The sequence below is a fragment of the Acromyrmex echinatior genome, chromosome 13 (assembly GCF_024713525.1).
Source record: "Acromyrmex echinatior isolate Ae372 chromosome 13, ASM2471352v2, whole genome shotgun sequence".
NCBI lineage: Eukaryota > Metazoa > Arthropoda > Insecta > Hymenoptera > Formicidae > Acromyrmex > Acromyrmex echinatior.
In genome coordinates this window covers 11,067,014-11,081,358 of record NC_141864.1, presented here as the reverse complement: position 1 = coordinate 11,081,358, position 14,345 = coordinate 11,067,014, and the positions used below count along the sequence as shown (strand labels likewise).

The 14,345-nt window shown below is 33.5% G+C and overlaps 5 protein-coding genes across 8 annotated transcripts; 2 read left to right on the top strand and 3 right to left on the bottom strand.

The window, feature by feature from the left end:
• The first annotated feature begins 173 nt into the window (after positions 1 to 173).
• On the top strand, positions 174 to 2,453 carry Eaf6 (chromatin modification-related protein EAF6/MEAF6). The gene is made up of 4 exons (XM_011061559.2): positions 174 to 415; positions 790 to 993; positions 1,196 to 1,232; positions 2,103 to 2,453. The coding sequence occupies exons 1-4, from the start codon at positions 344 to 346 to the stop codon at positions 2,438 to 2,440; spliced, it is 651 nt and encodes a 216-aa protein (XP_011059861.1). The 5' UTR covers positions 174 to 343; the 3' UTR covers positions 2,441 to 2,453.
• Positions 2,454 to 3,273: 820 nt separating this feature from the next.
• LOC147907645 (larval cuticle protein A3A) lies at positions 3,274 to 4,592 on the bottom strand. The gene is given in 4 exon segments (XM_087412706.1): positions 3,274 to 3,479; positions 3,891 to 4,018; positions 4,021 to 4,084; positions 4,587 to 4,592. Coding segments are annotated over 4 exon segments (384 nt in total). The 3' UTR covers positions 3,274 to 3,293.
• A 1,180-nt stretch (positions 4,593 to 5,772) lies between these two features.
• Positions 5,773 to 8,042, bottom strand: bonsai (28S ribosomal protein S15, mitochondrial). Its single transcript, XM_011061561.2, has 4 exons — positions 7,636 to 8,042; positions 6,886 to 7,019; positions 6,610 to 6,805; positions 5,773 to 6,517 (listed from the first exon to the last, which is right to left on the bottom strand). The coding sequence occupies exons 1-4, from the start codon at positions 7,872 to 7,874 to the stop codon at positions 6,268 to 6,270; spliced, it is 819 nt and encodes a 272-aa protein (XP_011059863.2). The 5' UTR covers positions 7,875 to 8,042; the 3' UTR covers positions 5,773 to 6,267.
• UQCR-C2 (Ubiquinol-cytochrome c reductase core protein 2) lies at positions 8,019 to 11,251 on the top strand. 2 transcript variants are annotated; one of them, XM_011061565.2, is made up of 8 exons: positions 8,019 to 8,133; positions 8,208 to 8,264; positions 8,670 to 8,806; positions 8,923 to 9,114; positions 9,190 to 9,406; positions 9,474 to 9,905; positions 10,005 to 10,226; positions 10,695 to 11,251. In XM_011061565.2, the coding sequence occupies exons 1-8, from the start codon at positions 8,041 to 8,043 to the stop codon at positions 10,779 to 10,781; spliced, it is 1,437 nt and encodes a 478-aa protein (XP_011059867.2). In that variant the 5' UTR covers positions 8,019 to 8,040; the 3' UTR covers positions 10,782 to 11,251. The 2 variants fall into 2 exon arrangements, with proteins under 2 accessions (XP_011059867.2, XP_087268794.1); XM_087412668.1 differs by having other exon boundaries at positions 8,042 to 8,139.
• Positions 11,046 to 14,189, bottom strand: LOC105149269 (nucleolar protein 11). 3 transcript variants are annotated; one of them, XM_011061564.2, is made up of 5 exons: positions 14,050 to 14,189; positions 13,229 to 13,418; positions 12,536 to 13,067; positions 11,413 to 12,443; positions 11,046 to 11,347 (listed from the first exon to the last, which is right to left on the bottom strand). In XM_011061564.2, the coding sequence occupies exons 2-5, from the start codon at positions 13,358 to 13,360 to the stop codon at positions 11,219 to 11,221; spliced, it is 1,824 nt and encodes a 607-aa protein (XP_011059866.1). In that variant the 5' UTR covers positions 13,361 to 13,418; positions 14,050 to 14,189; the 3' UTR covers positions 11,046 to 11,218. The 3 variants fall into 3 exon arrangements, with proteins under 3 accessions (XP_011059866.1, XP_011059864.1, XP_011059865.1); XM_011061562.2 differs by lacking the exon at positions 14,050 to 14,189 and adding an exon at positions 13,847 to 14,005; XM_011061563.2 differs by lacking the exon at positions 14,050 to 14,189 and adding an exon at positions 13,539 to 13,807.
• Between the last annotated feature and the right edge of the window lie 156 nt (positions 14,190 to 14,345).

Sequence of the window (14,345 nt, the reverse complement as noted above, 5' to 3'; positions counted from 1 at the left end):
ATTTAAATCTTAAGCTGTAAGAAATTGACCAATTACAGTCGAGTGCGAGGAGAATAATCGACTATGATTCGTCCATTTCTTACGGCTTAAGGTTTAAAAATCTATTGTAGAGATTCCGACTAATAGGCTGTGTAGACATTTGTTTACGTATTTGTGTGTGTATCATAACGTATACTTACATACTATCGCATATGTACAAATGTATACATCATACGTGCATTGCGTACATACAACACTTGGTTATTGGAGGCGTAGTGTCGTCAGTTTGGCTTGTAACTCGTTTATAGTTTGTTAATTCTATGAATGTCATAGTCGTTTAAAAAACTTTTCACGAATTTAAAACATGTCCACGAAATCTCCAGTAGACTTGCGAGCGGAGTTGGCGGAATTGGTGAAACGCAAGGCTGAGATTGCTGTGAGTACCCATGTTGAAATCAATTTTTATATGCATACAAATATTATTGTGTTGAATTTCACTACATGCTTACATGTATGTTTGTAAGATGCACATTTTTCAACACGTTTCAATTGCCGTTCCATTTTAAATATAAAAATTATTACAACACAGTCTATTTCTTGCGATTGAGGTTATGAGGTTATACTTGAAAAGAAGGTTGAGTATTTTGAAAAAAAAATTTTAATACAATTAATCTTGTAAAAGCGAAAAATATCTGATCGATATTTTTGCCATGTTATAAAATACAGCAATTGTAATAATTACTAATAATGATTTGTGTATCAATATATAGATATTATTAGGTAAATGTTTACAAAGATTAATTTTTGTAGGAGACATTAGCCAACTTGGAACGTCAAATATATGCCTTTGAGGGAAGCTATTTAGAGGATACTCAATTATATGGAAACATAATAAGAGGTTGGGATAGATATTTATCAAGCAATAAAAATACTAACAGTAAAGCTGATAAGCGTAATAGAAAATTTAAAGAGGCAGAAAGATTATTTTCTAAATCTTCCATTACTTCCATGGCCGTAAGTAAATACATCTATTTAAGGAAATTTTATTTCTCGTGTATATGATTTTTATTATATACGTAATACGAATTTGTTATTTATAGAGACCAAGTTCAAATTTTATATACTCTTTTTTTTTTCAATATATTTTTGAGAGACACATAATATATTAATCTCGTCAGAATGTTGTTAGATTAATTTATTTTATTTTCTATTATAGGCAGTTAGCGGACTCGTTGAAAACACACAAGAAAAAAGTAAGGACCTCAATGGATATTCATGATAATATTTGTTTATAAAGATACTATTCTTGTGTATTTTGTATACTTTCTTTATTATTCTCTTTTCTGTAGAAAAATAGCATTTTTTATTTTATAAATATGTTTAGTAGTTGTTTATGTTTGATTGAAATTATTCCCTGATATTGTGTTATTGTACTATCATGTTATAAATAGATGTATTTGCACACTGATTTTCTTATTTGGATTGCTTCACGTCTGAAAGATTATTAGAGCTAGCATCTGAGAGATATTCTGTAGGAAAATTAATATTCTCGATGAAATGAAAATTACATATATGTAAAAACATGTTTTGTTCATTATGTTGCGTTCATCTACGAATGTAAAGTGTCGCTATTAATTAATTTTATGCGTGACGCTAGCTAAAATTTTTTTATTATCCAAATAGACTTAGACGGCATATCTGTTTGCTTAGTAGTATACAAATATTTAATGTATAAGAAATTATGATGATAGTTGCTTTTTTCTCTCTTCATTTTCCTCTGAAGAAATTAACCTTCCATGTAAATAATGCTGCATGTATATCTTGAGTCGTAAGTAACCATGCCTTTGAGAGAATGCCAATTAATATCTTGCAAATATAATAGATATAATATAGTATAATACAATTAAAAATGAATAATATTTATTACACAAATGTTTAAAATCTCATGATACAAGAAAGATGAGATGTACTATAATGGTCAGTACATGAAAAAAATTATATTTTCAACACTCGCTTATGCAACCGCATATCTTGATCTATAAATCGATATCTATCTTCCACTGCTTGCTTTCTCTTAATTTGCGTGCATTTTATACTTGATAATATGAGATCCCTGCTTCCAGTTGAACGATACAGTGAATCAGAGTCTCAGATTGGAAATAGTGGCAGCGAAGACAATTGCAACTTTGGCAATTCAAATGCAATTCCTTCCAGTAATAACAAAGAAGCTAGTGGGAAAAATCATACTTCTATTCAAAGCGGACATGTCCAAAATAGTGGCACTCTTAATAGCTCGGACAATGCTTCGATTCAGTTTTCAAATGGATCAATGTCCAATGGAAATTTAGAACATATTACAACACCTGTCAAAGAATGTCATAGTAATAGTAAAGACTCCAACAAAAATAAATCTGGAAATAGCGCGAAAAAAAATAGCAATAAAAGAGCTAGAAATAGGTAGAAAAAGATAGAAATTTTAATAATGTCATATACGTTAACGAAACATGTATTAAAACTCTTTGTTTCTTTATTATTATTATTATTATTATTACTATTATTATTTTTAAGCGATTGTAGAGACATTGTATTTGTCATCATTTATGACTGAATTCTTCTTTCTCATTTGTAATCTTCATATCATATGTATTTAACATTTGTTGAAGGTCACAAGGTCTGAAATGTTATCTCATTAGATATTATACATAATTATTTTTGTACATAACAAACCAAATATTTTTATTTTATCATAAAACTATATGATTAAATCAACATATTTTGTCTTCTAAGTTAAACACGTTAGTTTTATTGTATTTTTTTGTATCATGTGTGCGCGTCATGTGAGTATGGCAGTAAGTATAATTAGTACACATTCCACAATTATATAATGTAAAAGTACGTTCATCGTTTCGTTTTTTTTCCGTAATGTTTCTTGCATTAATTTTTAAGAAGCTAATTTTAAATTTTGTGAAAAGTATTAACATAGAAGATACATTCATAAAATATACATACATGTGCGAGTTAACAACTTTAAAATAATATCTTTCGGCTCTCTTTCTATGTGTGTATCCGTCTGCGAGCGACGTGTGCAAATGTATGTATATGTGTGACTAAGCAATTAACGCTGCAAATATGTGATTCTGTACACCGACGTGTGTGGGTGTGTGTACATGTGCGTGCGTACGTGTGTGTATTTATATATACATGTATATATATGTAGTATATATATATATATATATATATATATATATCAGTTTTTTAAATAAAATGATTTATTCAAGAAATGATATTGACTCAAAGTTTTAATTTAATTTTTATTAAGGAAGACAATTATCAAATATATTAATATCAGTTAAGTTCGAAACGATACGGATAGTTCCATCTGCTTCGACCACCAAATATTCTCCTTTAACTATATCTCCATCTCGCTCTTCCCATGCAGATTTGGAATCGCCGGTATATCCATCAATCACGCCATAATTAAAGGAATATTTAGGGTATGCCTGAGATAAAAATGAAATTTTGATAAAAGAGATGATTATTTTTCTCAAAGAATTTTTTAATATTAGATATGCACATACGTATGTGTGTGTGTGTGTGTGTGTGTGTGTATATATTATACGTAGATATATGTATAGTTAATTAGCTGCCGCGTATAGAGAGCCAGAGAGAGAGAGAGAGTTAGCTTAAAATTCAAATAAAAAATGGGCGCATTCAATTCGCGTAAAGTAGTTAGCCTGCAGCTCGCCATTGCAGCCATTAAACATGATTGATTGTTACTTGTAGATCCAATCATTGCAATCACATTCAATATTTCAATCGCTCGGTAACAGGCTACCCGCTTCCGGATTGAACGCGCCTATCAACTGCAGTCGTTAAAAATTTGAATCGGTTATATTATATATTGTATTTACCATATATTGAATATCTTTTTTCAGCGTTTTCGGTTCTGTAATTGCAATAGCTGACGCAGATTTGACAATGGGCGGTACAACGTATATCAAGAGAAATGTTCTCGGTAAAAGCTTGTATAATAAAGGTCCGATATTTTAACGGAGGCAAGTTGAATGTCACTCGTTGATACAGATTTAAACGCGCGATAGCTGACCTAAAGGCTACATTAATGCTCGATGATGACGGTGATGTCGAATCAACAGGTGCGCACAAGAAAGCTTGCCTTGTGTTTCCGAATGGTTGAGAGGAATGTTTATCGCGAACATTATAAACTTATATATTAATTCTTTCTCTTGCGCTCTCTTGCGCTTTATATAAATTCAAATTCCTATATATATACTTATAGCTCTGTATAAATAAAGTTTTTACAGAATGCATATATATATATATACACACACGCGCGCACACACACAGACACACACGCATGGACATACATACACCTGTATAAATTTACCCTCGAGAAAGATTCGCTCGATTAAAACTAAGAGAAGCGCACAGAAGAAATATTTGGGAACATACACAAAAAAATACGTCGTGATAACTTTTCACAGACAAATGATATTGCGAGCCGTAAAGATATATTTTACATGGCTTATAATATCATTATATCATAATTAATTGCATCAGACGAAATTGGAATTGGGCGCAAAACTAACTCTCATTCGATATTTCGTAAGATTCTATTTTGATAGACACACGCGCGTTTTCTAGCGTGATAATATCTATAAACAATCAGAACAGTTTACAGAGTAAATTAGGACAGTGTCTCCAAGCTGCAGCGTGAGTTAACTTTCCTATACTTACATCAAAAAGCGATTCGCTTTTCTTGCGTTTCGAATCCGATGATTAATTCTTCTTATCATCTATAAATTAACGTTTATACTCCAAGGAGAGATAATAGATATAAATTGAATCGATGTCGATCTTATTTTTATTTCTGGAATTACTAATTATTGGTACTTTCTGCAACAAGATATTATATATATATAATATATAACGCAATCATTACATCCTTAATTGTTATTTTTTCCAATATTAAGCAAAGATGAAATGATCACACTGTTACGACACTACACTGTGGCTCTTGCTGGAAAGCACTAACTGTTATAATTAATTCTGATTAATCTTATATTCACGTGGAGACTTGTTTTCTCGTTTCTTTCTTGTCTGCTTCGTGGTCTCTAACAATTTGTAATAATTATTGATAATCGATTCATTAAAGTATAGAGAAATCTGAGAGCAAACGAAACTCATGTGCAGAATCTATATACGCATTTTGTAGGATCGAACAGAATAGAACGGAAAAGGAGCAGGATAAGAAGACGATCATTAGATTAGATAGATATCCTTTTTTGTTCTCCTCCTGCATTGGATGATCTGTCCATCGGGCTGTGCATAATTCAAATTAATTGAATCTAAACGATCAATGATTTTATGACACGATTCTTTTACGCGAGATAATTCTCTCGAGATAATTGATTCACAGCAAGATAATATAATTCTATATTGACGCAACTTATATTTTTCACGCGCTGATTTAATTGTATAATATGTGAAATAACTGCGCGCAATTAATAATAGTACATATACATATAAATAATAATTGTATATACCTCGATGCTAATATATATATATATATATATATATATATATATATATATATATAAAATATTTTAAATAATAAAAGAATAATATAACATTATTATCTGCAAATATTATCTGCAATACTAACCGTACTACGGACAATCTCTGATCCGGAATTATAACATTATTTACGTAGCGAGAAACATACTGTGATCCGTGTAAATATAATAATTGAGAACACAAATGCAAAAGTCTTCGTTGTTAGATTTTTTCCACCTTCTTTTTCGTTTTTATTTAATGAGTATAAAGCCTCGTTACTTGGATCAGTATACAATTTTCACAAATATAATAAGCGCGCAGAGATTTCAGATGAACACGCCGCGGCGTGCAATTGGTTTAAAAAAGGTACAGTATGGACGATGACAAAGATGATCCATTGTCCCCGCGGTTTATAGGACGGTTATTTACGAAAAACTAAGAATTTCCAAGATCTCATATCATGTACTATTCTGTACTGTTTATTATGTATTTTTCATAAAAATCTTCCCCTCAAGTTTACAAGAAATCGGTTGCCACAAATTTCATATAAATCATGAGAATGTTCATTAAATGGAATAGACAAAATGAAACGTGAAAAGATACACTGATTGACAATGTAAACTTTCGTTTACACTTGTATTGTTTCTAAATTATAATAAATTGGTATATATATATATATATATATATATATATATATATATATATATGTATGTATTATGTTTGATATTCTCTTGCTTTCTGCTTAGCATCTGCAATATCCTCCTCGCTCACTGACGGTTGTAATCCACATGCTATTTCTTCCTCCCTGATAAATGCAAGCTTCTCTGCCTTTTCTATATAAAAATCCTTTTGTAACTTTTCCAATTCTTTTTTATAAATATCCAATTTTTCTTGCACAAGTTCATTACAATACTTTTCTGTTAAACGTCTTAAAGAATCCTTTCTGGTAATGTGATGAGGTAACCTATTAAATGTTTTATAGAAAGTAAGATCAGTTTTATAAAATTTCAGCAAAATATAGAATAAATGTATATTGATATTTTGTAAAGCGCTCACTCGGGTAATGGTTTGTAAACAAGATTAAGTTTCTCCAAGATCCATTCGAAACGTCTATAATCCCATTGCCGTAAATATCTGAGCATTTTCCTTCGTTTTGCAATTGTTTCTAGCAATTTAACTTTCATTTTTGGGTTCTTGGGATGTTCTGTTAAATATTCTTGCAACTGATGTATGTCATTAGTCATAATGGCAACTGAAAAGTAAAAGCATGATAAGGTTAGCCTATTATTCTATCTATATAATCTATCCTGTTTATAGTAGAGCTATACTTGCTTATAGCTTCTGGCGAATTTTGATCTAATTTGTGTCTTTGAACCAATTCCAAGATTTTGTCTCTTCTAATATTAATTGTTTCTTTGCGAGGTAGAAATTGTAACGTAAACATCTTTTTAACAATATCACTGGCACTGACAAAAATATTACATATAAATAGCATGTATTTAAGAATTTAATTATAAAGTAAAATATTTATTTATAAGGTATAATTATTTAGAATAGAATACTCTTCTCCCACCTAAAATCTTAATAGAAATACTTTGTCGACGCATTTTCACTCAAAACGAAAAAAATCTGGCAGAAAAACACGACAGCCAACCTCTGAATCGAGTTATTAAGTGTAAGTTTGAGACTTTAGAGATTAAGATATCTTGTCATCCCGACTCGATACAGCACTATGCATACGTTCTGCTTTAATTACACAAATTCAGTGCTTTAAGCATACAATTCTTAGCAGCAAATTTGTGTTTGTAAAGTAGGAAATTTGTGTGATTAATGCAGAATGTATATCTACATAGCACTGTATTGAGTCGGACTGACAGATATCTTAACCTTTAAAGTCTTAAACTTGGACGCTTAATAAAATCAATTCACCGCCGGCAGACCGCCGCATTTTTCTGCCAGATTCTTTCGTTTTTAGCGAAAACGCGTCGATGAAGCATATTATTATTAAGTTAAGTGGGCGGGGGGAGGAGAGGGGGAAGGGTATTCTGAATGATTATCATCTATAGTTGCATTAGTATTTACTTTTTCAGTTCGGGTAACTCCTTGTACATTTTGGTAAAATCAGATGATTTGACATCAATTTCTAATCCTTGATCACCAGATCTTTCAAATGACAAATACGACACTTTCTCTGGTCGTACCCAAGTAATTTTGTAATCGGTTACAGTAGTAGTGTATTTTCTTGAAAGGTTACCACCATTTGTCAACAAACTGGTGGCTATCCTCGTCATTTGCTTACAATTAATTATCATTATATTCATACTTTCCTGCCCTTCTTTTAATTAAATGTATACAAAATAAGACTTGGGTACTTGGATTCTTCGACGAACAAATGTAAACTCAGCATCGATATTTCAAACTATCAAAGCTGAAATATCGATTCGAAATATCTCAACTCGACATCGATATTTCTAAAATATCGATATTATGAAATATCGATACTCTATCGCTTTGGATACTGTGTGTCTCTCGGACTTTCGGACTCTCGGACTCTCGAGTTTCGGATCTGCTCGGATCTCGGTGTCTGTCGTATCGTCTACTCTGTCTATTTCTGTCTGATCTGACCTAATCTTCGCTTTACTTTGCTTTTATAGGAAGCACGAGAAATGGCCTGTTCCGCTATACGATCGCCTATTCTTCGTAACTCTACGGTATACTTACGAATCTTATAAAGACGATCGTGCATGTTTTCACGTTTCCGGACATTTTATCGTTTATCATTGAATTTGTAATGCAGGTGTTATGTAAATCACATTAAAAAACACGATATGTGTTTATCTTGTAACTTTTTAAATGTTTCGAACAATTTCGGAATTACGTCTGTCGTTACAAATGTTCCGTAGATTATCTCGGTGGAATTGAAATTAAAAATGTTGACTCTATTGAATGTTTCCAATTTCATTTTATTTATATTGTGTCATTCTTAATATTATTTATCTTTTAGAAATAGAGAAAAAAAGTACAGAGGGAGAGACCACACGCGATTACATTTATATATATATATATATATCTAATAATTAAATCAATAAATATATATGCCTTTTTAATTACCCAAGGTAAGGCATTATGCAGCTGCTGTGGCTGCTCAATGCTATAATGTTCCGACTCCAGAGCTTCAGGTATTGTCGAATAAGGTGACAGTTGCTACGCTCGATAACAATAATCCTGTTGCTCAAGTGTCAATCGTCTTTAGGTATGAAGAATTATGATATTATAAGTTAACAAATGGTAAAATGGTGTTACAATATATAATTGTTTGTTAGTAAATAAAATAATCATCTCTGTCTTGCGCTCTTTTTTTTTGTCTAGAGCTGGCTCGCGCAACGAAACATATGATACACAAGGCATTGCACATCACATTCGAATCGCTGCTGGTCTGGGCACTTGTAGATCAACTTACTTCGGAATAACTAGAAACATCCAACAACTCGGTGGAAACCTAACTGCCACCACTGATCGTGAAAGCATCGCATATACATTACAAATTACGAAAAATAACATGTACAAATTTCTTTATTTGAAACATCTATATATCAAATAATTTTGCAACATTTATATATTTTAATATTGCAACAGAGACAAAGCTTTGCCTTTCCTAGAGGATGTCGCCACCCAGCAAGTATTCAAGCCATGGGAAATATCCGAGCAATTACCCAGGTTGCGCTATGAATTATCCATGATACCCGAGACAACCCGTATAATGGAATTGTTGCACAAGGCAGCTTACTATACTGGATTAGGTTATTCTTTATATTCGCCAAAGAGACAACTTGGAAAAATCAATACAGAAACTGTACGTACGTAATGTTACGTATTAATAGCGTACGGCACAGAGAGAAATTTGCTTTCTTCCTACACAGCTGCAACATTTCGTTAATACTTGGTTTACTGGCTCGAGATGTGCGGTCGTAGCAACGGGCGTGTCACTGTCAGACGTGAAACAGTTCGCTTTGGATCTGAAAGTAGGCTCAGGAGATAATATTGTGGAAATTGCCAAATATCGCGGAGGGGAACTTCGCAAGGAACGCTCCTCCGAATTATCCACTGTAGCAGTAGCCGTTGAAGCAGCAGGTTTAAACAAAGAGAAAGATGCTCTTGCTTATGCCGTGTTGCAAAGGGTAATAGGTTCTGGCCCTCGTGTAAAGTGGGGCGCCAGTGTGTCTCCACTGAACAAAGCAGTCGCCGGAGCAACGAGCACCGATCAATTTGCCCTTTCGGCATTTAATATTTCTTACAGTGATTCCGGATTGTTTGGTTTTATTCTGTCCTCAGTACCCAACGTCGCCGGTTCCGTAAGTTTTGTCATTTAACATAAATATAAATCTATAACTACTAAAGATTCTCATCAGACATTTCGTGTATGCTATAATTTTTTTTATCTTACTTTGAAGGTAACAAAAGCTGCTACTGAGTATCTGAGATCACCTAAGCTTTCTGATGCTGATATCGTGCGCGGTAAGACTACGTTGAAAGCGGAAATATTATATGCCACAGATAATGATGCCGTGTATTTGGAAAATATGGGACAGCAAGCAATTATTAAAGGACGGGCGTACAAACCGTCTGATCTCATTGCAGAAGTAGACAAAATAACTGCATCTGAAGTCAAATCGGTATGCAGATTTCATTTTTTCAGCAATATCGTTCGCTTTACTTTTCAATTTACTCTTTCATTCATTATAGAATATTTAATTTGTGTGTGTGTGTGTGTGTGGGGGGGGGGGAGGTGTATACACATACATTTATGTAGTGCACAAAAGTATACAAAACTTATATGTTAGGACAGGAGCCAGAGTCTTGCATAATGCATAACACATATTCAGGCCCATATTCAGAACGCACTTATAATGATGTTAGCGCGCTAACGTGCTACAACTATAGTTTACGTTACACATACTAAAGAATTTTAGAGATTTATAAAATGCGTTCTATAATGCATAAGAAAACCAATCAAATCTTTTATTTCCTTCGATCCTTTCCATAAAATAAAAGTTGATTTTCTTATAGTTGCTTTATGCAAAGATCTGTGCTCCGGCCTTAAGACTTAATTAACAGCGTCTGTCTCTTTACGATACTTTTAGGTTGCTGGAAAACTTGCTTGCGGAAAATTATCCATGGCTGCAATCGGCAATTTATGCACGGTTCCATATATCGATGAATTAAAGTAGATATATGATAATGAAAATCTAGATATCGTTTTGCGAGCCTTCGAGTTTTAAATATTTTATCCAGTTCAGAGATATACACACGTTTATCAGTGTAGAATCTACTTAGCGATATTAATAATAAAAGAGAATATCGCTGTAGTTAATTGCTGTTTGATTGAATATTTACTTTAATTTTTTAGTTGTCGTTTAGTGTAACAAGGAATTGCGGAAAGAAAATGGAAACATAAGATATCAAAATTACACCAATAAATGTAAAAAATCAAATTCAGCATTTTTCAATATTATTTATATTCTTTTCGTCTATCAGTATTCATTCGTCTTCTGCACAAGACTAATAGAAAAATACATAAGAAATATATGAAGATCGCCGATATATCTTCAATACACTATGATGACGCGAAAGATGTGAAAGTGTGTCTTTTCATTTATTTAATAATTTAATAAAGTTTAATTTCTTCTATAGAGTAAAATTTATTGTGTTTTCTCGAAGAAGATCGTAATGGTTTTCCATTATTTGTCCTGTCTATCATAGGCCTCAAGTTGACAAGATTTTGCAAAAATTGAAACTGGGAAGAAAAAAATGATGGTAAATCAGATGATGAAAGATGTGCAAATTATTTTTCATACTTACATGTTCTTCTAGGACAGAATCTAGCCGATTGAAAAGTTCCATAACGTGCATATCTTGCGACAATAAATAATGTTGATAGTGTGAGTCGAGAAGCACACAGAACCATTCATACAACTGTTGATCGTTCGGCTGTGAACTATCGTCAAGCGAATCCGTTTTCTCATTCAATTTACACATTAGATATTCCAATAATTTAAGTACTTGGTCGAAAGTTAAACCGGTTTTCAGATGAGGTAACAATGAAACACTGGAATAGCTGATACTAAACACTCTGTCGAGAAAATTATCTCTGGAATAGGGATTACTAGCTTTCAATGTGCTATCAGTTGTGCCATTTTGCAAAGGAACGAATACTTTATCTGGACTTTTTAAGGTAAATACCAAAAGATCCACTAATAACTTCTCTGGCAAATCTTTAAACGTATCGAGGCACCAACAGATCGACGCAACATCGCCAGATTCCATCAATAATGGGATCACGGTCTCTTGTATCGCGGAATCGCTCCATCCCTCGTTCAAATAAGCGCAGATCTTTTTCGAGATATTCAAAGGTATTTGATTTATCGATGCGTTTCTCGCCAATGTTCGATTCTTGTCCCACTGAGCCACTGTCGCTTCTTGTATCACAATAATATCGTCTGCATCATTACTATCATTGTCGTTCTTGAAGCGCAAAGACGAGCCCAACATAGCGGCTATCCTTTGCGGCGCCAGGTGATAGGGTGCGACGGCCAAATGTCTGTTTGCTGCTAGCAATAATTTGTCCTCCACCTTCCAGAGTTTAGCATCGTTGGTGTAAAGTTTTAGCTTCTGCACCGCTTGTGCCGATTTGAATTGTACATTGTATATCATGAGTATTGCCCCCTCGTCCGTGACATCAGCACCATAAATCGCTATAGTCGTCTCATTAAGATGCGTCATAACAATGGGATATTTCGTATTGATATTAGTAATTACACTGATCAACTTATTAGATTCCATGTCGGAAGACGTCCCAGTCAACAAGTAACTATACAATCTACCGTGTGACCCTAAAACAATTGCATAATATTAAACATGCGTGTTTTCTTAAAAAAAAGAGGAAGGGAGGCAGCGGGACCTGATGAGACATTTTAATACATACATAAAGTCAACAGATACGCATCGTTCTTATGATGTATTACAACGTGTCCCATAAGAACCTCTGACTTTCGTTTTAATTCTATCCTCCTGATAGTATCTGCTTTCTCTAAACAGGTACCGTCCTCCAATCCAACTACTACACAGTTATAGACCTCTTCTATTTTCGTCAAGCAAAACAAACTCGTCTTTCCATTTGAATGTATCAGCTGACAGTTGAATAATTTCTCCTTAGCCCTAATTATACCCTTGCTTATCCATGTCTTCCTGTTGTTGATGGCCCATTCTAGGGTAGCCGTAGCTCCGTTTTGCTGGACAAGAATAGGTGACGTGTCACCATGTGGTAGAATAGCATAAAGCGGGGACGAAAACTTGTGTCCCTTCACGTTGTTCAAGTCTGCCTCCTCTTCCGACCAAACCCGAATCTTTCTCTCATTAAAAGCAGCAACGTAACGCTGCTTGAATCTATCATAAATGACTTGCGTCGTCAATCTTTCTTTGCTGGACCAACTGCTGATCTGTTTTAAATCTTGTAGCTGGAAATACATACGCGTCAAAATATTTCACAATTAAAAAACATATTTAAAACACGATAGTTAAATCTCTGTACTATATATATATATATATATATATATATATATATATATATATATAGTACAGAGATTTAACTATATATATATATACACATATATAAAACCTTATATCGTATAACTATGTTCCTGCCGAGAGTCACTATCGCGCAGCCTGGTTCCTTATCCTTTTCGACGCCGAGTAAGCTCTGCTGATCGATAAGTGGACAAAGCGTGTAGTACGAACTGAGCTTTGCCATTCTTGTAACATGTAAAGCCTTTTTTCTGAATTGGTATCGCTTGTCTATCTACTTGTATCTGTATTATTAAAAAAAGAACGATCAGATCATCAGATGAATCAGATCAGCACTCGTGCCGCGATTCGAAACGCATTATGTAGTTGCTTTGCATTTACACCGATTGTTAAGTAATTCTTACTTGTGACGTCTCATCATAACTCGGTTGAATGCTCAATTGAATATTCCTTTTGCATTCTGACAAGTGAGTTTTTGTCTAAATCTGCACAAGATCAAGACCGTACGCTTTATTAGTAAACCCGTCCCAGAAATTCATTTTAAAAGTGAGGTTATGAATCTGTGTTAAGTAATAACTTTTTTATCAAAATAAGCAATTAAGTAATGACATCATTAATTTGAGTATAAAGTAGTCGGCTCATTTCAGACTAAGTTTTACTCGTATATAAATGGAAAGCAACTATCGCTACCATCAAATCCAATCGCTATTACGTTTTCCTCGTTTTCTTCGTATCGTTCAGTATTGTTGGCCCTACTACCTACTACTACTACAGGCCTACAGGCAATACAGACTACAACACAATTAGAGAGTGACCAACTTGACACGTCACACGTGAAAAAGTGCAGTCTGCCGAATTCGCTATAAAACTATAAAGTCACAAAAAGATGCTAATGCTTTCCAATTAGGTACTTGCCATATTTTGACACAAACGTAGCAAATTAATTGACAAATTATTTTCAGTATTAATAAATAATTTAACCTTTTTAATTACATATTTTTTATTGTCACGATAACCTCATAATCTTGAAAGAATCAATAGAATATTTATTAACACACGCGCACACGTTGCACGCTGAAAATGGTTGCGTTCAGCAAACCAACAGCAACTGTTACGGGTTACGGAGCGGATCCGTGAACGCTGCTGCTATTGGTGTATTCTTTTAGATCATCCAATAACAACGAGTGCTCACGAATTCGCTCCGCAACAAT